This window comes from Orycteropus afer, unplaced genomic scaffold (assembly GCF_000298275.1).
Source record: "Orycteropus afer afer isolate SDZICR_OR568_19922 unplaced genomic scaffold, OryAfe1.0 scaffold00112, whole genome shotgun sequence".
In the NCBI taxonomy this organism is placed as follows: Eukaryota; Metazoa; Chordata; class Mammalia; order Tubulidentata; family Orycteropodidae; genus Orycteropus; species Orycteropus afer.
Window position 1 is genome coordinate 3,279,053 of NW_006921699.1, and position 27,488 is coordinate 3,306,540.

General features: G+C 35.9%; 1 protein-coding gene across 1 annotated transcript in view; it reads right to left on the bottom strand.

Annotated features, from left to right (window-relative positions):
- AFF4 (AF4/FMR2 family member 4) overlaps window positions 1–23,164 on the bottom strand; it is an 87,771-nt gene extending 64,607 nt beyond the window's left edge. The window contains exons 1-4 of the mRNA XM_007943747.2: window positions 23,042–23,164; window positions 19,785–20,579; window positions 18,368–18,412; window positions 14,876–14,962 (exon numbers count right to left, since the gene is read on the bottom strand). Coding sequence (XP_007941938.1) covers window positions 14,876–14,962; window positions 18,368–18,412; window positions 19,785–20,579; window positions 23,042–23,164 — 1,050 coding nt within the window. The remainder of the gene's footprint in view (window positions 1–14,875; window positions 14,963–18,367; window positions 18,413–19,784; window positions 20,580–23,041) is intronic.
- Between the last annotated feature and the right edge of the window lie 4,324 nt (window positions 23,165–27,488).

Genomic DNA, 27,488 nt, shown 5'->3' on the forward strand with positions numbered 1-27,488 from the left:
CAGGCTCCGTCTGAGCACACAGACTGTGATGGAGTTCCTGTGGGCCCAGAAGGGGGGTGGGAGCGGGGGATGGCCGAACCTCCGTTCAACAAGCAGGTGTGGGGTATAAAAGAAACAAGAGGAATGTTGCACCTTTTCAGTCTTGCAGGTCTGGAGTGTCCTTGGAGTTGCTGGAAAGCTGAACCTCTTCTTTTTTTCTTTTAAATTTTATTTTGATTTGGGTGAAGATTTACAGAGTAAATTCACTTTTCATACAGCATGAACCTCTTCTTAAGCCCCTGGAATCTCGGAGAGCGCTGTCTCTTTAAATATCCAAAATAGTCAAGCCGCTTGTAACATTCAAAATGGTGGTGCCTTCCAGACCAGCACAAGTCCACAGCTCAGCCCGCTTTTCTCTTCACCTTCTCTGCAGCCACCAGAGCAGTCCCCATGCAGTCCCTGGTTAGCAGCGCTGATTTTTAGGTTAATTCTTAGGTCCTACCACCACTCAGGAATCTCCGAGCTGTCTGTGCCGTCAGAATCGCTCAGGATCATTGCCAGAACGCAGCTCCATCTGTCTCCTTTTTTGGTATTTCATGCAAATTCTTCTGCTAGTTGAGGTTTAGTCCACTTCTATATCCTTCCGTTCAAGGTTCAGGGGTCCAGGATTATCTTCTCTGTCTGTGTTAATTGGTTTCCCTTTTCTTTGTTGAAGAGGGTCTGTGCAGGCTTTCTGCCTAGTCCATCATCTTACTGGAACCTCTCCTCTATTTTGTCTTTTGCTACTCAGATTTTTCTTATCATAACTGACAGTCTATTACTAAACAGATACCACAGCCTCACTCCTCACCCCTATGTTCTCCCTTTTGTTAATAGCCAAATGCTTTGACCTCTATGCCACCAGAGCTGCTTCATTAGCTATCAAGGAAATGCAAATCAAACCATAATGAGATACTCTTCACATCCACTAGTATGGCTATAATCAATAAGAAAGACAGTAACAAATCACGCTAAAAGGAGGCAAAGTTATGACAACTTCTTAGCCACAGCTAACCACCCTGAGGGAGCAATTTATTGGGCCTATGGGTTTGGGACCATGGTCACAGGGCACATCAAGCTCAAGTGGCATTATACAATACACAAAAACATGACTCTACATCATACTTTGGGGTAAGTAGCTACTGGGTCTTAAAAGCTTGCAAGCAGAGAGCTATTACATTGTGGGAGATTTCAGTTAATGCCATGAGACAAAGTGTATGTGAACTGCTGTATGGAAGATGAATTTGCTCTGTAAACTTTCACCCAAATCACAATAAAAATTAAAAAAAAAAAAAAAGTTTGTAAGCAGCCATCTAAGATGCAATAATTGGTCTTCTATCCAGAGCAAAGAAGAATGAAGAAAATCAAAGACGCATGGAAACAATTAGTCCAAGAGACACTGGACCACGTGAACTTTACCCTGCATGACTCTGAGACCAGAAGAACTAGACAGTGCCTGGCTACCACTGTCAACCACTCAGAAAGGAATTAGTATAGGAAATCCTGGATAAAGTGGGAGAAAAATATGGAACTAAACTCAAAATCATAGGAAAGACTAGGCTTCCTTGTCCAACAGACTGTTGAAACTCCCAAAACTACAGCCCCTAGTCACCCTTCAGGCCTGGAAATGAACTCACTCCTGTGCCTTTCAGCCAAACAACAGACAGGTGTGTAAGGTGAATATTTACACCAGGTTAGGTACATTCCTTAGAACAATGAACACGGGAGATCAGAAGGGCAGTATTTGCACAGGGAAATAGCTCAGTGTGCAGAAATGCATAAGGAAAAAGGGACACAGGGAAATATAACCACAGAGAGGAAGTGAGAAGAGAGCTGTGACATTATGGGGAGTTCAGTCAAGGTCATGAAACAAAATGTGTATCAACTGTTGAATGGAAAATAAATTTGCTCTGTAAACTTTCACCCAAATCACAATTAAAAATAAATAATATAATAATAACAAAAAGTAGCAGGGATGTGGAGAAATTAGAACCTTAATGCACAGCTGATAGTTTTTAAATGGTGCAGCTGCCTTGGAAAACAGTGCAGCAGTTCCTCAAAAACTAAACACAGAGTTACCATATGACTCAGTAATTTCTCTCTGAGGCATATAACCAAAAAGAAATATACCCACACAAAAATCTATACCCAAGGAGTTCCAGCAAGATGGCAGAATAGGCAGACAAGCTACACAGATCCTCTGCAACAAAGCAATGAGAAACCAATTGAAATCTATAGAGGATGATCCTACAACCCCAAGCTTTGAAGGCAAAGATAAATAAGTAGATTAAATACCAACTAGTAGAAGAACTGTAATGAAATCAGTGAGTAAGGAGACAAATGGAGCTGCACACTGCCAGCTGTCCTGAGGGCATACCCATTTTGAATATTTAAAAATGGTGGGAGTGACCATTTTGAATATATGCAAGGGGCGTTCTTACCTAGACAGTGACACAGGAGTGGGTGCCGCTTGCTGAGGACAGTATAGGAAGCTGCACTGGAGGCTGACAACTGGAAAGGTGTAATATTCCCCTCATTACTCTTACATCCTACACACTCTTGGTGAACAGAGGTATGGCCATTACCCACCTCTACCCACCTTCTTGACCAGTAGGACTTCCATGCCAGTCTGTGCCCTGACAGAGCCTGGGTGCTGTGCCTTGCACCCCTTTACCCCCAAGTTTTATTTTTGATTGATTGTTTTTCTTTTTACCTTCCTTCTTTCTTCCATGTTTTTTTCTTCTTTCCTCTTTTCTATCTCTGGTTCTTTTTTTCCTCTTCCTTTTTTCCCCCCCTTTTTTTTGATTCTTTCTATCTCATGTTTTTCCTTTTGAAGTTTTCCCACTTTTTCATTATTATTCTTTTACTCTTGTTCTTTGCTCTCATCCCTCCTTCCCCAGATATTATGGCTTTCTTTCTCATTAACTTTCTTTTATCCTTTTAAAATGCATTTTGAATATTTTTTTTTTTTTTTTTTTTTTTTTTTTTGCGATTGTTCCTGTTTGTTTATTCAATTTGAGTTTTTTTGTTTTCTCGCTTTTATTATTTTTTTGGGTGTCAAAAAATTTTTTTTCTCTGAGTGGAAGACAGCAACTGTTCCAACACAACCAAACCATACATGCACCTCCTGCAGCTCTACTCACTGAGTGAGGGCCATCACTTGCTTTTGACCAACCAAATGACCAATGATAGGCGGCGGCCATTATCAGCTCAACTCACCCTCAACTGCTCCTTATGAACAGCTAACAGAGATCTGTGCACACTCTCATTCTCTTTCATACACTAAACAAATACAATCCCATCACAATGTCTCTGAGACAACAGACCATTACAATCCACACAAAGAAGCAAGATAAAGTAGTAGAAATAGGGGACCAGGGTACAAATCCAGAAAACATTCCTGAGGAAGAAGTAGCGCACTGGAACTCCCTGATAAGGAATTCAGTAGAATTACATTTGGGTACCTTCAAAAGACTTGAGAGAAAGATCAAGGAAAACACTGACAAGATCAAGGAAAATATAAACAAAACTCCAGAACAATTTAGGAAAACAATACAAGAACAAATTGACAAAATAAACAATTAGAAATGATACAAAAGCAGCATATAGAAATCCAGAAGATTAATACTAAAATCTCAGAACTAACAAACACATCAAAAGGGCAAAGAATACAAATGAATCAACCTAAGACATAATTAATGAGATTGAAGACAAACACCTCAACACTATTTTGTTAACGGATCAATCAGAAAAAAGATCAAAACAAAATGAAGAAAGACTAAGATTTAGGTAATATACCATCAAGTGGAATAACCTATGTGTAACTGGAATTCCAGAAAAGGAAGAAACAAATAAAATCACAGAGAAAACTGCTGGAGATCTGGTGAAAGAGAATTCCCCTAATATGTGGAAAGACAAGAATATATTGAAGAAGTTCAACAAACCTCAAACAGGATAGACCTCAAAAGCAAATCACTAAGATGTATCATAATCAGGTTCACCAAAACCAAAGACAAAGACAGACTCCTGAAAACAGCATGGGGAAAATGAAAAGTTACCTATAAAGAGCCATCAATAAGACTAAGCTCTGATTTCTTGACAAAACCCATGCAGGTGAGAAGGTAATATAAAACCCTGAAAGAAAAAAATTTCAAACCAAGAATTATATAGCCAGCAAAACTGTCCCTCAAATATGAGGGTGAAATTAGGAGATTTCCAGATAGGCAGAAACTAAGAGAATTTGTTAAAACTAGATAAATCTTACAATAGATGTTAAAGGGAGTCCTTCCGGCAGAGAAGCAACAACAGCTAACAACTGATAATTATCACATATGATGACATAACCCAGAAATCATGCCAGTTATAGAAGTACCCAAAGAAAAATAAACTTACAAGATTGTAAACAGGGAATCAGAGACATCAATTGGTAAATGAAGACAACTACAAACGAAAAAGAGAGAATAAATACTGTAGGTACAGAACTTCTGAATGGTGAGGAAGTCAAGGCAATTGAGAGATAGAACAGACTGTGTTAAACTTGGGAAGAAAATAATAAATCACAGGGTAACCTCAAAGGAAAACAGTAAACTTTAGCATCAAAATAAAAAAGAGGACAAGCACAAACATTTTGCAAATATTAAAACAATAGCAATGAAGGAGATAACATGATTCATAAACAAAATGAGCTCAGCACAGAAAATTATATGGAACAAAGAAATCAGCAAACACCATGAAAAAAACACATAACAAAATGACATAAATTCATACTTGTTGATAATTACTGAGTGTTAATGGTTTAAATGTGCCACTCAAGAGATGGAGAGTTGCAGATTGCATAAGAAAATACAGCCCATAAATATGCTGCCTACAAGAAACTCACCTTAGACACAAAGACAAAAATAGACTAAAAATCAGAGGTTGTAAAAAGATATACCAAGCAAATGGTAAGAAAGGGAAGGAGTGTCAATATTAATTTCTGATAGACTTTTAGACAAAAACGACTATAATAGAGACAAGGAAGGACATCATGTAATGATTAAAAGATCAATTGAACAAGAGGACATAACCATAACAAATATCTATGCACACAATGAAAGAGCCCCAAAATACATAAATCAGACTTTAACAGAATTGAAAAGACAAATAGATGGCTCCACAGTAAGTAACACACCACTCTCAATAAGAGATAGAACACCTGGAAAGAAATTCAACAAAGATGCAGAAGAACTAAACAATATGATCAACCAACTTGACCTTATAGACATCTACAGAGTACTCCACCCAACAACAGCAAAATATACATTCTTTTCTACCATATATGTAACATTTTCCAGGACAGACCATATGTTAGGCCATAAAGCAAGCATCAATAAATTTAAAAACACTGAAATAATACAAGGCATCTTCTTAGATCACAATGCTGTAAAATTAGAAATCAACACTAGGAATATCAGTGGAAAAAGAGCAAACACATGGAAACTGAGTAACATCCTCCTTAAAAATGACTGGAGAATAGAAGAAATAAAAGATGCTTTGAATCAAATGAGAATGAAAATACAACATACTAAAATCTTTGAGACACAGCAAAAGCAGTGATCAGAGGGCAATTTATAGCAACAGATGCACAGATCAAAAAAGAATGAGCCAAAATCTATACCTTAACCCAATATCTCCAATAATTAGAAAAAGAGTAGCAAAAGAAGCCTACAGTCACCAGAAGAAAAGAAATTATAAGGATTTGGGCAGAAATCAATGAAACAGAAAACAAAAGGCAATAGAAAAAAATCAACAAGACCACAAGTTGGTTCTTTGAAAAGATTAATAAAACTGACAAACCACTGGCAAACATAACAAAGGAAAAGAGGGAGAGAATACAAATAACACAAATAAGAAATGAACTGGGTAACACCACAACAGAACCAACAGAAATTGAAAGGATGCTATCAGGATATTATGAAGAACTATACTCCAACAAATTCAAAAATCTAGAAGAAATGGACAGATTTCTAGAAATATACTACTTACCTAAACTAACAGAGGCTGAGGTGGAAAAGTTGAACAGACCCATAACAAACTGAACAGGTCATAAAAAAACTACCAACAAGAAAAAGTCCTGGCCCAGATGATTTCACTGGAGCATTATAACAACACTCAGAGAAGAACTGACACCAATCCTACTATTACAGAACATAAAAAAGGACAGAATCCTCCCAAATTCATTTTATAAAGTAAGCACAACTGTGATACCAACAGGTGGCACAGAGATCACTAGGAAGGAAAGTTACAGATCAATATCCCTCATGAATATAGATGCAAAGATCTTCAATGAAATCCTAGCCAACAGACTCCAACAACATATCAAAAATATAATACATCATGACCAAGTGGGATTCATACCAGGTACACAAGGATGGTTCAACATTAGAAAAACAACCAATGTAATCCATCACATAAGTAAAATAAAGGAAAAGAATCACATGATCATATAAATGGATGCAGAATAGGCATTTGATAAAATCCAACACCCATTCCTGATAAAAACTTTCAGTAAAATAGGAATAGAAGGGACACTCCTCAACATAAGAAAGGGCATATATGCAAAACCAACAGCCAACATTACTCTCAATGGAGAGAGACCAAAACCAATACCCTTGTGAACAGAAATGAGACAAGGATGCCCTCTATCACCACTTCTATTCAACATTGTATTGGAAGTCCTAGCCAGGGCATTAAGGCAAGGAAGGGAAATCAAAGGCATGCAAATAGGTAAGGAAGAAGTAAAACTATCCCTATTATGACCCCATACATAGAAAACCAAGAGACTCAGCAAGAAAACTACTAGAACTTATTGAAAGATTTAGCACAGTGGCAAGATACAAGATCAATATAAAAAAAATCAGATTCCTTTACATCAGCAAAGAGGTCTCTGAAAAGGAAATCAATAGCTACCAAAAAGATAAAAACTTGGGAATAAGACCTATAACAAAGAAAACTACAAAACACTACTTCAAGAAACTATAAGAGATCTAAATAAATCAAAGAAAGTACCAGGCTCATGGATAGGAAGATTGAACATTATGAAAATGTCATCACTACCTAAAGCAATCTATACCTTCAATGCAATCTTGATCTAGATTCCATCAGCATTCTGCACTTGACTAGCTAACCAGAAGGCTGGCGGTTCAAACCCACCAGCCACTCCTCGGAAGGAAGGCTGGGCAACCCTATTTCTGTAGTGATACTGCCTCGGAAACCCAAGGAGGGGTCGCTATGAGTCAGGGCCGACTCGACGGCATATAACAACAACAACAACAACAATTTTATATGGAAAGTAGAAAGACTTCGGATAAGCAAAGCACTATTGAAGAACAAAGTAAGAGGTCTCATGCTCCCAGATCTCAAAACGTACTATACAGCCACAGTTGTCAAAACAGCCTGGTATTGGTATAATGACAGGCACATAGAACCAGTGGAACAGGATTGAGAAACTGGAAATAGATCCATCAATCTATGGTCAGCTGATCTTTAACAAAAGCCAGAAATCCAGTAAATGGGGAAGATATAGTGTTTTTCACAAATGGTGCTGGTAAAACTGGTTATCCGTTCACAGAAAACTGAAACAAGATCCAGACCTCATACCATACACAAAAACGAACTCCAGATGGATCAAAGACTTAAGTATGAAATCTAAAACTATAAAGTTCATCAAAGAAAATATACAGGCAAACTTAGGGGCCCTAATTTGTGGCATAAATAGGCTATCAATCATAACCTAAGATACATAAACAGCAGAAGATAAACTAGATGAATGGGACCTACTAAAAATTAAATTTGCATATGTTTCAAAAGACTTCTCCACAAGAGTAAGAAGGGAACCTACAGAATGGGAAAAAAAAACACTTGGCAATGATGCACCTGACAAGGGACTTATCTCTAAAATTTATAGAAAACTTCAAAACCCCAACATCAAAAAGACAACCCAATTAAAAAATGGGCAGAAGACATGAACAGACACTTCATCAAAGAAGATATTCAGGCAACCAACAAACACATGAAGAAATGTTCACGAACAACAGCCATTAGAGAGATGCAAATCAAAACAACCATGAGGTATTATCTCACCCCAGCATTAATAGCAAAGTTCAACAAAACATAAAATAACAAACGCTAGTGAGGATATGGAAAGACTGAGACTCTCATACACTGCTGATGGGACTGTAAAATGATACAACCACTGTGGAAATCGGTATGGTGATTCCTTAAAAAGTTGGAACTAGAAACACCATTTGAGCCAGCAAACCATTACAGGTACATATCCTAAAGAAGGGAGAGGTAGGACATAGATATATGCACACCCATGATCACTGCAGACTATTCACAAAAGCAAAGAGATGGAAACAACTTACACGCCCATGAACCAAGGAATGGATAAACAAACTGTGATACATAAACACCATGGAATGCTATGCAACCCTACAGAATAATGCAGAATCTGCAAAATACCACATAATGTAAATGAACTTGGAGGACATTATGCTGGGTGAAATAAGTCAATCACAGAAGAATAAATACTGTATTAGTCCACTGTTGTAAAAAGTCAAGGAAAGGTTTATACATAGAAGGAAACTTTCTTTGTTGGTTACCAGGGAGGGGAGGGAACATTTCTAGATAGGTTGGGGGTGGGGGAAGATATATATGTATCAAGAATAAGCAATCTGAAAAATAAATTAAGGAAATATTACCACTTACTAGAGTATCTAAAAGAATAAAACACCAAGGAATAAACTTAACCAGGTAGGTGAAAGACTTGTACACAGAAAATGATAAAACATTATTAAAAGAACTTAAAGAAGACCTACATAAATGAAAAGGCATTCTGTGTTCAAGTTGTCAAAGGCTTAACACAATTAAGATGTCAATACCACCCACAGCAATCTATAAATTCAATGCAATATCCATCAAAATGCCAACAGCCTTCTTTGCAGAAATGGAGCTCTGGTGGTGTAGTGCCTAAGGCATTTGACTGCTAACCAGAAGGCTGGCAGTTCAAACCCACCAGCCACTCCTCAGAAGGAAGGCTGGACAATCTACTTCTGTAGTGATACCGCCTCAGAAACCCAAGGAGGGGTTGCTATCAGTTGAATCCGACTCCACAGCAGTGTGTTTTGGAAGCTCTGGTGGCGTAGTGCCTAAGGCATTTGACTGCTAACCAGAAGCCTGGTGGTTCAAACCCATGAGCTACTCCTCGGAAGGAAGATTGGGCAATCTACTTCTGTAGTGATACCGCCTCGGAAACCCAAGGAGGGGTCACTATGAGCTGGATCCAACTTCACAGAAGTGAGTTTGTTTTTTTGTTTTATCCTAAAATTTACGTAGAGGGCAAGGGACCCTGAATAGCTAAAGCAATCATGAAGAAAAATAAAGTAGGGAAAGTCACACTTCCTGATTTAAAAACATACTACAAATGTCACAAAGCAGAATATATATGTATTGTTGAACGGAAAATCAATTTGCACTGTAAACTTTCATCCAAATCACAATTAAAAAAAAAAACTACAAAGCTACAATAACACAGTCTGATACTGATATAATAACAGACATACAGACCAACAGAGTAATTTTTGACAAGGGTGCTAAGTCTGAACAATAGGAAAAGAAGTCTCTTTAATAAACAGTGGTAGGAAAACCAAATTTCCACAAGCAGAATGAATCAGAATCCAGGCCTCATACTATACACAAAAACCAATTCAAAATGGATCAAGGACCTAAATGTGAAAATTAAAACCATAAATTTCCTAGAAGAAAATATAGAGGTGGGGCTGTGGTATCTGTGTTTAGTAAGAGATTATCCGTTATGATAAGAAAAATCTGAGCAGTTAAAGACGAAATAGATAGATGAGACTACATAACAATTAAATGCTTTTGTACATCGAGGGACTTTATCAATAAAGCGAAAAGACAACCTACAGATTGGGAAAAAATTTTCAGAACTGTCATATAGATAAGGGCTTAATACCCAAAAAATATTTAAAACCATAACATCTTAATAACAAAAAGACAAACAACTCAATCAAAAAATGGGCAAAGGACTTGAACAGTTTAATAAAGAGGATATTCAAATGGCCAACAAGCACATGAAAAATTGTTCAGTATCATTAGCCTTTAGGAAGATGCAAATCAAAACAGCATGAGACACCACCTCACGCCCATTAGAATGACAATGATCAAAAAAACAGAAAACAAGTGTTGGAGAGGTTGTGGAAAAACTGGAACCCTCATGCACAGCTAGTGGGTATGTAAAAGAACAGCGTGGTGGTTCCCCAAAAAGTTGAACACAGAATTACCATATGACCCAACAATCCCAATTTTAGGTATATACCCAGAAGTAAAGGCCAGAATGCAAACAGAAATCTGTATATCAATGTTCACTGCAGTACTTTTCACAATAGCTAAAAGGTGAAAACAACCCAAACATCCATCAGCATATGAATGGATAAGCGAAATGTGGTATATATATACAATGGAATATTATGCAGCTAAAAAGAGAAATGAAGTTTTGATGCATGTCATAACATGGATGAACCCTGAAAAAATTATCGCTGAATAAAGTAAGTCAATCACAAAAAGGGTAAATACTGTATGATCTTACTTACATGAAATATGCAAACATATAGAAACCAAAGATTATTAATGGCTAATAGGGGTGGGAAGGAAGAGGGAAGGGAAAATTTGTTTAGGGTCATTGAATTTAAGTTAACGGTTGAAGAATATTTTAGTTAAAGATAGTGATAATGGTGGTACAACATGAAAAATGTAATCAATGTCACTGGGTTGTAAATGTGTTAGCTGCTATGTTGGCAAATGTTTTAGTGTATGTTTTCAACACAATTAGGAGGTAAAAGAACAATGAACTGATGGGGCAAAATAGCAAAACAGTACATTTAAACCCAACAATATAAATAATACATTTTAATGAAAAGGTTTAAACACTTTAAGATTAAATGCCAGAGACTGGCAGACTGGAGAGAAAAAAGCAAGATCCAATTATATGTTGCCTACAAGAAATATACTTTAAATATAAAAGCACAGACAGATTAATAGTAAAAGAATGAGGAAAGGTCATCAACAATAATCAAAGTAAGCTGAAATGGCTATTACTAAAATCATACAAAGTTGACTTCGGAATAAAGATAATTACCAGAGATAAAGAGGGACATTTCATAATGAAAAACACAAAGGTCAATTCATCAGAAAAACATAGCAATCCAAAATGTGTAAGCACTCAAGGACAGAGCTTAAAAGACCATGAACCAAAGTTGATAAAACTGAAAAAACTGACAAATCTACAAATATAAATGGAGATATTAATACTCTTTTCTGTATAATGGATTGAACAGTAGACAAAAAGTCACTAAGGATATAGGAGACATAGGAGACAAACACTCTCAACCTACTTAATCTCACTGGTATTTATAGGACATACTACATCTAGTCCATATGGAACAGTCACCAAGATAGATCTTATTCTGGGCTATGAAACAAATTTCAATAAATTTAAGAAAACCGAAATTACATATTATATGTTCTCTGGCAAGAGCATAATTAAATGAGAAATCAGTAATAAAATATCTGAGAAATCCTCAAATATTTGAAAATAAAAGCATACACTTATATATATATATATATATATGTATATATGTATATATGTAAATATGTAAACGTCTAAATAAATAACCCATGGATCAAAGAAGTCACAAAGGAAATCAGAAAATATTTTGTGTTGAATGATAATAAAAAATACAATCTATCAAAATTTGTAGGGTATAGCTAAAACAAGGTTTAGACAGAAATTTATAGCTCTAAATGCTCATATTAGAAAATAAATATTTATAAATCAATGATCTAAGGTTCCACTTTAAGAAGTTAAAAGCAAAGCAAATAAAATCCAAAGTAAGTAGAAAGAATAATCACAACTAAGGCAAAAATCAAAAACAGAAAAAACAATAAAGAAAAATCAATTAAACCATAAAGATAGTTCTTGGAAACGATCACTAAACCTGATAAACCTCTAGTTAGCTTACTCAAGATAAAAGAGAAAACATAAGTCACCAATATCAGAAAAGAAAGAGGGACAGCACTACAAATCCTACAGATGTTAGAAGTACAGTAAGTGTATATTATGAGTAACTCTATGCCAATAAATTTGACTACTTAGATAAAATTAACAAATACCAAAACTGGGAGAAAGAATAGAAAATATGAATAGTTCTATATCCGGTAAAGAAACTGAATTTGTAGTTTAATACCTTTCAATAAAAAACCCTATACGCCCAGATGGCTTCACTGCTGAATTTTATGAAACATTCAAGAATACTAATGTTCCACAAAGTACTTCAGAATATAGAGATGAAGGGAACATATGCTTGATCCTTTCACAAGGCCAGCACTACCCTGATGATAAAAAACAAAAACATTGTAAGAAAACTACAAATAACTCTCTTTATCATCAGTGCCACACACAAAAAAAGGCAAAAAATTTGAACACAACAGATATTACAAATGGCCAATAAACACATGAATAGAGGTTCAACATCCTCAGTCATCAGAGAAATACAAATTAAAACAAAAAGATATCTCTACACACCTGTGAAAATTAATGGCTCTAACTGAATAGACTGACAATACCAAGGTAGGTAAGGATGTAGAGCAACTGAAACTATCATATATTCTGAATGAAAGAGGGATGAAGTGGGAGTGTCATAGAATCACTTTGGAAAATAGTTTCTAGTTTCTTATACATTTAACATGCATTTACCACCACAGGACCCAACAATTCTATTTCTCTTACTCAAGAGAAATGAAAACATAAATCCATACGATGACTTGTAAATGAATGTTTGTAGATGCTTTATTCTTAATAGCCTAAATCAAGAAACAATCAAAATGATGATCAACAGGTGAATGGATAAACAAATTTTGGTATTTTCATACAGTTCAACAGTAATAAAAAGGAACAAATTACTGATACATTCAAGAACATGGACCAATCCCCAAAACATACCCTGAGCAAAAGAATCCATATGTAAAACAGATTTCATTTATATGGAATTCTAGAAAAGGTGAAAACTAATCTATAATGACACAAAACGCAATACAGTTGCCTGAGGCCAGTGGTAGGGTGACATTCACTGCAAAAGGAAATGAAAGAACTTTTTGAGGTGCTGGAAATGTTCTAATTCTTGTTTAGGGTGGTGGTTACACAGATGTATACCTCTGTCAAAACGTAAATATTATATGAATTACAGGTGCATTTTTTTTTGTATGATGAAATTATAAGATGATTTATTTTAAGTGGCATTAACACATGTATAGACAAAAAGTTCTGTCTGTACCTCACATCATTCATAAAATTAAACTGGACTGAAGATAACCATAAAAAATAAAACTACAATCATATTAAAAGGGAAGTAAGAGGGTGTGGTTTTGATTCTGGGGAAAGAAAAGCCTTCTTTATCAAGATACTATAAAGCAAAAGCTATAAAGGAAGGGAAAGATATATTTTATTCATTAATATGAAAATCTTCTAGACCAAAAACTTAGAAGATCCTAATTGAGAGATATATTTGCATTACATATAAGAAATTGGTAGAGTCCAGAATTAAAACAAAACATATAAAGCAAAGCAAAACAAAACCCTCCTAAAACACAATAGGTATAAAAAGCAACCTAATGGGCAAAGGGAATAGGCGAATTCATCCACAGAGAAATCAAATGGATGGTAGACATGTAAAGATAAACTTCACTAGTAATCTAGGAAATAGAATGCCATTTTTTACTCAAAATACTATTGCTTAGTAGTATCAAATGGCGGTGTGTACGTTAGGAATAATAGGTAATGCAAGTGGGAGTATCAATGGGTAAAACCACTATGGAGGGAATTTAAAAGCATATATAGAACAAATATTCTCAATACTGACCAATTCTACTTCTTGCTTATTACCCTAAGAAAACTCATATGTACACAAGAAAGCATGAATAAAGATATTCTCTTGAGCAATGTTTACAGAAATGAAAAATTGTGACCCATCTAAATGCCAAACGGGAATGGATAAATAAAGTAGGATACATATATACTGTGGATACAATTAAAAGAAACAAGATAGTTGTATACGTAGTAACACAGAAAAGTCTCCAAGAAATATTGCTGACTGATTAAAGATATACAACAATATATTTATGCAGAAATAAATGAGAAGATGCTTACATGCAAATGATTACATATACATGGATACACATGCATAGAAAAAGACTTGCAAAAATACATATGAAATTAGCTCTAGTGAGGGGGAAGAATCGAAGGAAAGTTATTATTAGGGGTCCTGGTCAAACTCTCATATAAAGAATGAATTTCACATTATTTGTATTAAGTATAAGTTAGTTAAAAATAAACAAATCTGCTGATTTTAGATGACCTTGAAACTGTTGCCTGAGAAAACTCTTACCACAGGACATAAGTATGTCTGCTATGTCCTTGGAAAAGTATTCCCCAGTTAACAGAGTGAGAAGCCCTTACCACCTTTAGCTTAGAATACCGTAATAGTTTACAACAAACATCAATGCCTTTTAAGTCTCTCCCCAATACAGCCTTTAAGCTCTCTCAAGCACCCCTCAATCCAAGTTGCTCTCAATCCATCACGCTGCTTTATTTGCAATTATTACTATATAAAAGCATCTATTTATTTACATCTTTATTGTTCCACAAAATGGGAATGGCAAGACAGAATTCTGAATTCATGTGATTTTAGTCAAGCCATTTAGAATTTTCTCGTAGCATCAAAGACACATTTTATTTACTTACCTTAGTTGGAAAAGGAAATTTGGAAGGTTCTGTTTTGCATGGTGTATGAATAGCCGTTAGAGGGGGAGGCCATGAATGCGTCATCTCCTGAAATGTAATTATTACAATTTGTTTTCAACCAGTCCAAGGATAAAAATTATACAGCTAAAAACCAGATTTGTATTTATAAATACTGGTTTCATAATTGCTTCTCCAAAATAATACATATTTTACAATAAACATTAATTAAGCACAATTGTGTGCAAAGCACTATGGAGTGATAGAAATAAATAATACACATTCCCTGACTTCAAGGAGTTTACAGTTAGAATGATGAGACCTGTGAATGGTTATACAAGTCAAACACAAGGCACTACTAAGGAAGAGCTTGCTGTGGAAGTGGGAGGAAAGGGATAATGGTAAAGAAAACAGGTAACATTTATCCTGTAACTTTAATGGGACAGACACTGAGTTCAGTGCTTTACATGTCTGTTACTCATTTAATACTCACAATGACATTATGAGGTAGATTCCATTATTATCCTCACTCTACACAGGATGAAACTAAAGCACAGAAGTTACTTACTCATGGTCACACACTTGGTCAGTGCTGGACACAAAATTTCATCCCACAAAGTCTGGCTACAGAACCCAGCACTGATGGAAAATTTGGCCAGGTGGAGAAAATCAGAAGAGAGATTTCAAAAGCACATGCGGAGGAAAACACACAGGTAAGGCTCTCAGTCTGGTTTTATTCTATGTCTCCTATCTGATCATATTCCAAATATATCCAAGTGAGGGTCTGGAGAAGTGGATAAGATCACAACGTATATATTAGAGAAGCAGGGGAGGGAGAGGTATCAGACTTAGAGTAAGGAGGGAGTGCTTTATTTCTGGCATTTAGTTCAAAGTAAGCCATCAGGTAGACTGAGAAAATACAGTAAATTAAAGGTGGTACTGACTTCTAGCAATTTACCTGAAAGTTATACCCACACAGTTATGTAAAGATACATGGTCAAAGGGCTCACACTTAAAAATACAAACAATCTAAGTCTCCAACAACATAAGACCAATTAAATAAATTATCAGACATACGTAAAATGGAACACCAAACAGACATTAAAATGAGAAATTTAACTACTGATATGAAATAATGTCCACAGCATATTATTAAATGACAAACACAAGTCACAATCTAAATGGATAGTTAACACTGGCTACTTTTGGGCAAAAGAATGACATAAGGGGAAAAAGACAAAAGCACTTAATACTGTCTGTAGTGCTCGAACCTCTTAAAACAGCCACCTGTATTTTCATTGCTCTCTATCTTCTTATGTGTTGTTTTTTAATAGCATTTTACTTCCAGAAATAATATTGTATAGCTTATTATTTCTTACATCCTGTTCTAGATGTTTGCTTAAAGTATCATCATCGTATTCCCAATGCCTGGCACACAGTAAGTGCTCAATTAGTATGTGCTGGATTAATAAATCAATTTCTTTCACAAGGTTCTCAGCGTACCCCAGGTTCTCAGTGATGGCATTTTATACCTAAAGAGCCAAAATACTCTCAGTAGGAAAATCTATTTAATATTCTCCAACTATTATCAAATGACTGAACATTTATTATAGCCAAAGCCATGTGTCAAGCCCTGGGAATATGAAAAAAATGGTCAGTGATATCAAAGAGATAATTAAACAGAACAAAGCCTAAGATTTCTTCCAGATATTAAAATTTCATGCATTTTTGAGGATTCAAGAGAAAGGAATATGCTTAGATTTTTTATATACATAGCAACTAAAAAATGAATGCTATATGACAGTCAAAGGAAAAACAGTATCAGAAAAACAAAAACAGGAGAAATACATACCAAGAAAGTTTACATCAAGGAGTTTTTTAAAAAAAAAAAAAAAAAAGGAAGAAAGTATACGGATTAGGGAAACCATTTTAGCCAAAGAGGTCAATCAGTAGTGGGAGAGGCTAGGACTGGCCTGTGGAAGGCCTGAAATGTTAAACCTGAACACTATTCTTTTACAGTGCCTTAGACAGACAGTAAAAATTTCAGAGAAGGAAATTAACTTATGAAGAACAGAGATTTAAGCAAAGAATTTGGTAGCAATGCAGAAGATAGATGAGCAGGGAATCTCTGGAGGCAGTAAGGCAGAGTGAGGACTATATGTTGCATTATTCCGGCTCAATGGGGCAGGAATGGAAAGAAAGGAATAGATATTTTCAAAGTCTTTACCTCGTTTCATGATTAAACAGAACAAGAGAGGAAGTCAGAGATAATCAGGATTCTACACTTAACAAGCATGGGAGAATGGTGGTACTACTAATAGGAAGAAGTCTGACAAATATGGCTTTAGATATGGTGAGTTTGAAGAAGCAGCAGGAAATTCAAATGGAAACCAGCTAAGAGGCAATTAAGAGACATAAACCAAAATCCAAAGGAGAACAAGACAGGAGAGAACGACTGAATAGCTGTCTAACTGATAAAGCCATGAAAGTGGAGAAGTCAAGTCAAAAAGAAGAGAAGTAAGAAGGGTTCCAAGAGACGAAAAGGCAAGAGGGTGAATGGAAAATAAAAACAATGAAGCATAATGATAGTCAATAAAGGAAGAATGATGTTTACAGAAGGAAAAAAAAATTAAACGTCTTTAAAATAGAGAGGGCAAAGAAAATGAGAACTCAAGTGAAGCTCCTCAATGTGGGGGAAGATTGTGACCTTAGAGAAACAGGTTCAGCAGAATTATGGAAGCAAAAGAGCAATTACAGTGGGTTAAAGGAATAAGAACATAGTGGGAGCAACCAATACAGGGCAGACTTTCAAAAGTATTAATAGTGAAATGCAATTACAGGTACAAAAATTCAGGAGCTTACAAGAAAACAAGAAAATACAAGTATTATGTGATCGATAGTTGTACCTTTTCTCTATTGAACAAAAAGCAGTCATTGCTACTCACTAATTCATTGGACAGTACGTAATCAACTTTGTTTTTTTTTCCAATAGAGGAACGTAATTTTCGGTCATGTGTTTATTTTAAAGATAGCCCACTAAACACCCAAAATGAGCAGTATTCAGAAATCTTTGTAGTAGTTGACCAGTATGTACCAATGAGTTGCAAAGCAAGCTCTTTTCAATGTAATGGTCTGACTGATAACTATTGAGTTCTTCAGTACTTCTAATTATTAATTGATAAACCTGAGAGAGTGCAGTTGTATTTGTAGTTTTATTTTCTTTTCAAGGCAAGCTTTGAAGAATAGAATTTGCATTATTAAAAAAACAAACAAAAAAAATCCAATTCTTTGTAAATAGTAAAAAACCATGCGATTCAGAACCTACATATGAATGTAAGTAGAATAGAGTTAATTGATATGGATGGACATAATCAAGTTACACAGACAGGTAATCTGCTGCTCCAAATCCTTTGAGCAATATGGGGGTGGGAAAAGAGTAGCAGAGTATCATAATTAAATAAAAATAATTGCAACTATTAAAAACAAATGACTTACTTTAAGAATTTCATCCACACAGCTCACATCACCAGAAGCAGATGCCTTAAGAAAAAAATAGAAAAAGAAACACATATTAGATTTAGTCATGTATTATTAGATTATCACTTGCTGCACAGATATAAAAATATTATTAGAAATAAAATAACATTTAAGTAAATAATTATCCCATTACTCCAATTCACAACACTAATTAGAATCTGTGGACTAATTTCCTTAAAATACAAATTTTTCAGTACTAAAAAATTTTAATCATCAAACTCTCTGCATGGCTCAAGGAACTTAATTATATTTTTCAAATATTTTTAAAATTTTATCTTTCTTATCCTTAGATTAGAAATAATTTGTTAAATGTAATTTTGCTGGTGAGCAGCTTGCCAAAAATTTTAAAGTTTATTTATATTCAAAATACAGCATGATACTGAGATATATCATTTCACATAAATTATCAGAGTAAAACCAAGTTTATGGAAAGATTTACTTTTCTGGAACATCATGGGTATTTTAGATATTCCTTCTTAAAATGTGGAAGATAAATTGCTTATTCTAAACCACAAACAGAAAATAGGGAGCTGGGGTTCAAACCCAAACCTAATTCCTAGGATGATGTTGTTTGAAAAAGAACAAATTACCACTTTACTGTTCTTTTGAGAAAAGTTATTAGATGCCAAATGCCACTAACAACGAGCTTACCTAGACAGGAAAGACTTTCAAAAAAGCAGTTTACCTATACCTATCCCTGACTCTTCCCCCAATCATTCTGTGCTAAGAGCTATGATTTTTGGCTACCGATATTAATTTCTTTTTAATTACACAAACTACATTAAAAAACAAAATTTCACAATCAATGCTCACTTCCTTTGGTTATTATGAATATGTTTTGGTTTACAATTATAATTACTGTAAATTTCAAACCACCACTATGAATTCAGAGCAGCTGGTCTCAACCCTGTAACCAGAGAAAAGGATCACAACAAAACCATATACACCACCACCATCTTCATAGGGGGTGGGGGGGACAGAAATAGTCCCAACATTTACCACAATGAACCACACCCTTATCTCTTTCAAGAGTCACTATGAGAAGTAATAGGAAATTTAATTTTCTTTTCAAACAAAAAATAAGGTGCATTATTTCCTCAAATCAAGAGGAGAAAATCTAAGGTACTGATGGATCATGAATCATTCTTATATTTTATAAGTGACTTGTCATTATAATTTTTGAAAACTGAATGACAGTATCTCTGTTGCCCAAGAGGAGAAGCTAACAGCTCTATGGATCCACTTGGGAGTCACTTTAAACACTTAACATTCCTTACTATTAAGGCAAAGAGAGAGGCAGTTCAAATTCAATCATGATTTCATGGTTAACTGCTTACACATTCATAATGTTAAAAGCTCTAAATGTGTGACTTACATCCAGTGGTTGGGAAGGTATTTTGAGCTTGGTGAGATGTGCTTTGCTGCTGGGCTTCAGCTCAGTCATGCTATTGCCATGAGACTGGCTGCTGTAGTGCTCTGAGGACAGCTTTGGTTCCATGGACTCCTGTCCATCCATGGGCCGCACATAGGCAGTGGGTTTCTGTAACATTGAACTGGACTTTGACATCAATGAAGGGGGGAAAGACTGACTTGAATGCTGTCCACTTGAAAACGGTACACGAGAAGGAGAATCCCAGTTTGCATCAGGGTCCCGAGGTGATTTGGAACGTTGATGTTCCTTGCTATGGTGATCATTCCCATGAGACCTGGAATGACTGGAGCTTAATGAAGAAACAGCCTGGGGTTTCCCAGGGCTGGAAGAGCGTGATTTGGAGTGTTCTGATCCATGCTGGCCTTTTTTCCGGCTACTGCTTCCACTACTGCTATATGAGTCACGGTCATGCCTCTGGCTAGTACTGTTAGTGCTGCTACTGCCACCTGCACTGGTCCGTTGGCTGCTGTGCCCACTCTGTAAACCTGAGGACCGTTTCTGAGACTGAGAAGTGCTGGGTGCAGGTCCTACTGGAGTCCATTTGCTACTCTGATGCGAGCTTCCATGTCTTTGTTCAAAGAAATTTGGGTTGGGTTTTTCATCTGCTGTTGGTGGTACTGTAGGCTTGGGAATTGCAACAAGCTTTGGTATAGATCTGTCCCCTATGAAATCCTTCATTTCATCGTAGTTTCCAAGCATACTCTGAATGCGACTTGATAACTTGTCTTCTTTGCTAGTCTACACAAAATGTAAAATAAAATTGCACAATTAGCACAAATGCAAATAAAATATGATTATAAACTGACTTTCCAAACTTCAAACAGAAAAGGAGTTTTTTAAAGGGAGGCTTCACATCATACCTTGAAGCTAACATCTGGAAACAAACTCCCAAGTATACTTTATAGTGAAAATATTCATTTAAAGTATCTAAAAATAACCACAGTAAAGCACAAATATTCTGTAAGACAACTAAGAAATAGATTCCAGGAGGGGCAAAAAAAAACCCTAAATTTCACCAATAAACCTAGTAACACTGCGGCAAAGTCTTTTGAAAAGCAGGAAAAAAAAAAAAATCAAGATTATGCCTTTATGTAATTATGTTCCATGGCAGAAAACTGTCCAACACTCATAATTTGGCTGCCTAGGAAAACATTGGGAGCTCCGGTAGCATAGTGCCTAAGGCACCTGATTGCTAGCCAGAAGGCTGGAGATTCAAACCCACCAGCCACTCCTCGGAAGGAAGGCTGGGCAATTTACTTCCATAGTGATACCACCTCTGAAACCCAAGGAGGGGTCACTATGAGTCAGGTCTGACTTGACAGCACATAACAACAACAGGAAAACATTATCTTCCTTGTAATTCAACGTTATGATTAAAAGAAGAAACAAAAATTTAGAGAAACCAAATTTTAAATCCTGGCTATTATTTCTGACCAATAAAATCTCCAACTTTTGAAGTCATTAGTACATACTTTAAATTTCAAACAATTATTGTAGGGTAATATAAAGTTTCAAGATGTCTACTAGCTGTGCTGTTGTTGTATTGAATACAGTTTTGTGTTACATTCACAAAAATGATGTCAGTATTCCCCAAATCTAAAACCAAACTCACTGCCATTGAGTCGGATCCAACTCACAGTGACCCCACCTTGGGTTTCTGAGGTGGTATCACTACGGAAGTAGATTGCCCAAACTGCCTTCCGAGGAGTGGCTGGTGGGTTTGAACCGCCAGCCTTCTGGTTAGCAGTCAAATGCCTTAGGCACTAAGCCACCACTGCCTTTAAGTTGGAAAATCCTTAAAATCTCTGAATAAATGGCTTTTACATATCCCATAAATGGTTTCTATAAACACCAAGTATTACAGAGGTAGAACCTAAGATACGTTGTACTTTTAACATTTCATCAGGAAAAAAAAATCGAACTTTCAACTATAAGCCAACCATGGTCATTTCTGCCAAAATAAATAGTATTATTGCTATTAGACACAATATAGTGCCTAAGGCACTTGACTGCTAACCAGAAGACTAGCGGTTCAAACCCACCAGCCATTCCTCAGAAGGAAGGTATCCATAGTGATACTGCCTCAGCAACCCAAGGAGGGGTTGCTATGATCGGGTCCAACTTGACGGCACATAACAACAACAACATATGCCTTTAAAATGTAAGGAAAACAATTCAAATAAAATCCAAAGCAAAATCAAATATTAGAGACATCTAAGGCCAACAAACTACATTAAGAGTTATCAGAAGTGGTACCATTCAGTGTTTAATGTAATCTCAAATCAACAGTAATAAAAATAGCAAGTGGTTCAATTTCTTAAACACCCCTGGCAACATGCTTTAATATAAATTTGATATTATTAATTAAGCATTAAATACATTAGAAGGAAAATCAGAGAATTTAGCCTATGATAACAGAAAAAAGAACTGAATAATAATAGCAATAAAAACCTCACTGCCACTGAGTCAATTCTGACTCATAGTGACCCCCACTGGGTTTCTGAGGCTGTAAATCTTTATGGAAGTAGATTGTGTCATCTTCTTTCTGTGGAGTGGCTGGTGGGTTTGAACTGCTGACCTAGTTAGCAGCCAAATGCCTTACTTACTAAGCTACCAGAACTCCTTTGAAGACTAATGACAGTCAGTGAAATTCAGTACATTAAGTGACCAAATGGCAAGAAGGAGCATCAAAAGCATCCATGAAATACCACCTTTGATTGATGTTATACCCAAAGAGCACCTGGGAAACAGCAGATAATGCATAATGATTTACAAAAATTTTAATTTAATTTAAGGCTCAGAAAGGGGACAAGCCTGTCCAAGCTTAGTGGGCAATCCAGCGCATAGAGATGAATGCCAATCCAGACCACACTTTTAAAAGTTAAGAGTAGCAAAGGGAGGAAAGGAGGGCTTCTAGGATGCTGGTAATGCTCTATTTCATGACTGGGTAATGACTGTATGTCTGTTTTCGTGCTATGAAAATTCTTTGACCCTAACACTTAATTTGTGTACATTTCTGTATGTATGTTATATATACTCCAATGAAAGTTTACTCCAAGAAAATATACTCTGTTTACAAGAATGGAAAAATGTTAAATTACTAAGGGAAATGATAGTTCTTCTCCAGTAGACTATTCAAGATTATAACATTTCGAAAGTATAAATGTGTTACTGGGGGAAAACACAAAAGGACAACTTACTACTTTGTATGGCTCAGCAAAAAGAGGAGAGCTAGGTGGGAAGGGGTCCTCGCCCTGCTGAATTTCCTGATTCCGCCTTTCCCGTTCTTTCATACGCAGCACATTCCGGTCTTCACGGTTCATGTTGCTATGAAGAGAAACACAATCTTTACATCACAAAAAAGAAAACAAAGATTAAATTTTCTGTACTGATTTAGTCAGTTTAATGCTTCAATCAGAGACTCTCTTTTGACTGCCAAGTAATAACAGGCATTTGTGCTAAAGTTGGGTTTTGGTAATGATTTAATCAACTAATACCAATAGTTCTTCCACAACTATACAGAGAGGAAACACTAGCCCAGAATATTAGGACCCACCCCCATCGAAACACTTAACCCTATCAATTTTTAAAGCGCACTTCTAGCTAAAAGTCAGCTAAAACTTGTATGTCAAGAAGGAAGGTAGTACTTAAACCCCAATCCTCAGTATTTCCTGTAAGCCTTTCCCAGCTTCCTCTTCAGTAATCTCACTATTCTTTGCCATTAGAGGCGACGCAACCCATTCCCATCTCCACCCCCTCCCCCCAGGGTCCAGTGGCTTTTCTCTACTTTGCATCTACCTTATCTTGATTTCTTTTTGTCCCAAACACAGCTTCCTTGGTGTCCATCCTTATGGCAGTTTGACCTCAGCTTTGCTGTTGCTCTAGATTCCCTAAAAAACGACATTTCTGCTCTAAATATATTAATATTTCAATTAACACCTCAATAAATGGCAAAACTGAGGCTTCAGCAATAATATCTAAAATTAACTTGGGTTAGTAACAGTTGAAATTGTATTGAAAAAGTTTTGGGGTGGGGAGAAAAAAAAATTGACATAATTTCTGTAATCATGACAGTATGTTCTATTTTCACTAAGAACAAACCAAGGGAAATAGCTTATTTTAGCAGCAAGGATTTTGGTTTAAACAGACAATAATGATAAAGATCGTCAAATCCTGGGATAAGGGATTACCACACCCTCTGCAACATCCTTTCCTGGAGATAAATTTAACTATCTCTTTTAATTTTTTTTAATTAAAACAAAAGCACTGTTACAGGCCACAGGGAAAAATTAGGTTATACCATACTTGTGTAACACTTCTAGCCATAAGTTTCATGAAGCAAATATAACTAGAAAATTAAAATCAACTGAGACTGTGGAAAACTGTAATTGTAAAAACAGAATGGCCAGCAAAACAAATATTCTCTGGAGGACCTGTATCAGTGGTGAGAATAGTGAAAGTAAACATTCAAAGAGAAAACTTCCTGATATACACAATTCAGTATCATGCAAATAGCTTATTCAAAAATAAATGCTATTGCAAGATATGGAAATAGTGTGGCCTTTCTTTGGTCTCCCTTGTACCTAGCAATATACTAAACCATAAAAAATATTTTATCTTTCTTTAATGAACACCATAAAACACCCACACTTACTTAGAATAAAACCAAAAACATACTACCCTCCAGCACACTGGAACCAATTTAAGTGAACCAACAATCAAATTTCAAAGAGACCTCATGAGCTATGGTGAAACCAGCATACAAAGTTATTTGTATCTGATAAGAGTCTATAAAGGACGTGTTAAGTACTAATGTCCTTAAGCCAATTCCTGAAAAAATCAGAAAAATCTTTTTAAGGTTGATTTAATTTTACATATTTAACAGCACAAGAATAACCAGTCAAAAAATACTTGTATTTCTGCAAAAACAGATCTGAAGAAGTTAAAGATCGCCACAATAAAGTGCCTTCTATAGTCCAATGCCAAAGAAATTTTGTTTTCTTCTCTCAATCAATGAAATTCATTGGACTGAGTATTTTCTCTTTTAATAAGACTGCCAGGAAGCACAGAGCTACATTAATTGATCACTAAAAACTTAATGTAGTAACATTCTTAGTTTATGGCTGTGCTTTTAATTCTGTGAGATATATTCTCTGAGGCTGCTAAACTGAAGAATTTGTCTGTTTCTGTTGGCTGAGTTTGAATCCTGGCTTCACCATTTTAATAGCTATGTCACCTTGGAAAAGTACTTAGTACTTAACTGTTCTTACTAATTACACTTTCTTTTCCTATTGAACTGGGATTTGTTAACTATTAAAATCTCACGTATCTTGGGGTTTATTTCTGGTCTCTGTTTTGTTTTACTGACCAGTTTGTTTATTTCAGTGTACTACTACACTATTTTGGTAATGATAGCTTTACAGTAAGTTTTAATTTCTGGTATGGCAAATTCTTCTTGCTCTCTCCCCAGCACCTAGCACATATTAGATGCTTTTTGCATAGTTGTTACATTATAACTGCACTTAATAAATAGTAAGTCTTGTTTTAGGTAAATTTGGGACGCCCATTTATTTACCTCTAGGAAACTGAAGGTTGGCATGCTAGATAGTATTCTTTCCTAGGCAAGCACGGTATTGCAGTGTAACTTTTTCAAGTGTAATAAACAGAGACCCAGAGAAGAAGCTGAGAACATCCCATGACCAGTGTGAATTCTGAAAGAGTAAGGGTGTACCTTAGGTACAGTACTTTAGGCCTTCAGGAAGGGATAATTAGATAGTAAATCCCAAGGCTAGAAAATGCTGCAAAGCATCCAGTATATTACACATTAGAGTATATGCATTAATATATTAGTATTTTAGCATAGTAGCATTCTAATATGTAAAATTTATCATTCTCTTTCTCCTATCTTTTATTCTAAAAAATTTCAAACCTACAAAAAAAAGTATGAATATCCATACACCCTTCACTTAGATGTACCAATTGTTAACTAATTGTTAATTTTACCAAATTGTTTTTCTCCCTTCCCACATGTTTGTTCTATTTCATCATCAGGTACATTTCTAGATGTGGAATTGCTCAGTCAAGGGTATACATGATCTCATTTTAATATACTATCACTAAACTCCTTCTCAGAAAGATGGTGTTAACTTATAGCCCAACAAGTAAATGACACAAAACTAAAAAACCAAACCCACTCCACAGGGTCAACTGCGACTCATAGCGACTGCCGTGGGGTTTCCCAAACTGTAAATCCTTATGGAAGCAGAATGCCTAATCTTCCTCCCTAGGAGCAGTTGATGGGTTTGAACTGCTGACCTTCTGGTTAGCATCTAAGTACTTTTAACGCACTACGCCACCAGAGCTCCTTATTAAATAACAAGTGACCAAAAAAAAAAAAAAAAAATCAACAGTGGCAATTATCTCTCAATTTTAAGTACCTTAACAATGTAATGTAAGGTCCAAATTTCATTTCAACTATAAATAGTTGAACTGTATTTAGTAGATGGGACAATTCAAAAGATTCAAATTTTAGTTCTGGTCATCTAACATACTAGTTATAGAATCTAGATAAGTTAAGTCTCTAAGCCTCAGTTTTATCATTTATAAGATGTCCATACTACATTTAATCTGATAAGGATCGGGTAAGAGAAGTACTTGGAAATACTGGAACACTATATAAGAATAAAGGGTTTAAAAGGGGGAGGGGCGCAAAAAGAAAAAAAAACCCAAACCACTGCCATCGAATCAATTCCAACTCATAGTAACCCTCACTGGGTTTCCAAGGCTGTAAATCTTTACGGAAGCAAATTGCCCCATTTTCCTCCCACGAAGCAGCTGATGAGTTTGAACCATGACCTTCTGGTTAGCAGCCAAAGGCTTTTACCCACTATGCCACCAGAGCTCCTTATAGAAGAATAAAAGGTTAAAAAAAAAAAAAAAAATTGGGGTGAAATTTGGGGGGGGGGAGGAATATGGGCAGGAGGGATCTTTTTGAGATGACAGAAATGTTCTACAATTAGCTGTGGAACTATGACCACAATCTAAGTATCAATGAATCATAACTTAAAAGTGGGTGAATTTTAGGGAATGTAAATTATACCTCAAAACTGTTTTGTTTTTTAAGAGAAAAGGATTATCATTAGCTTGAGAAGCATCCTAGAGACTATCATTTGTCAACTCTTCCTCTATCCTGATGACTTTATTGATGGGCTTCAGACCAGTGTATACTGTTAAACACTTCAGGTTTGCAATCTTTTGCTTAAACTGCCCATAGATACAACAGTATTCTTGTGTCATTAAAATAATTTGGTGTAAGACCAGGCTTACTGGTCTGACAGAGATGGAACTCCCGAGACTATGGACCTCAGGTACCCTTCAAGCCTGGAACTGAACTCACCCCTGTGGCTCAACTTTCAGTCACACAAGAGACAGGCCTATAAAGTAAAAACCACCACCAGAGAGGTCTGCACTCATTACAAGACTCAACAGTATCAGATCAAAAAGGTAGCATATGTCCAGGGATAAAGGTCAGGAGGCAGGAAGGGACAGGAAAGAAGGATGAAGGGAAATGGTAAACAGAAGAATACAGTAGAAGAGTGCTGCAATGACTGTCACAAAACAAAACGTATATGAATTGTTGAATGGAAA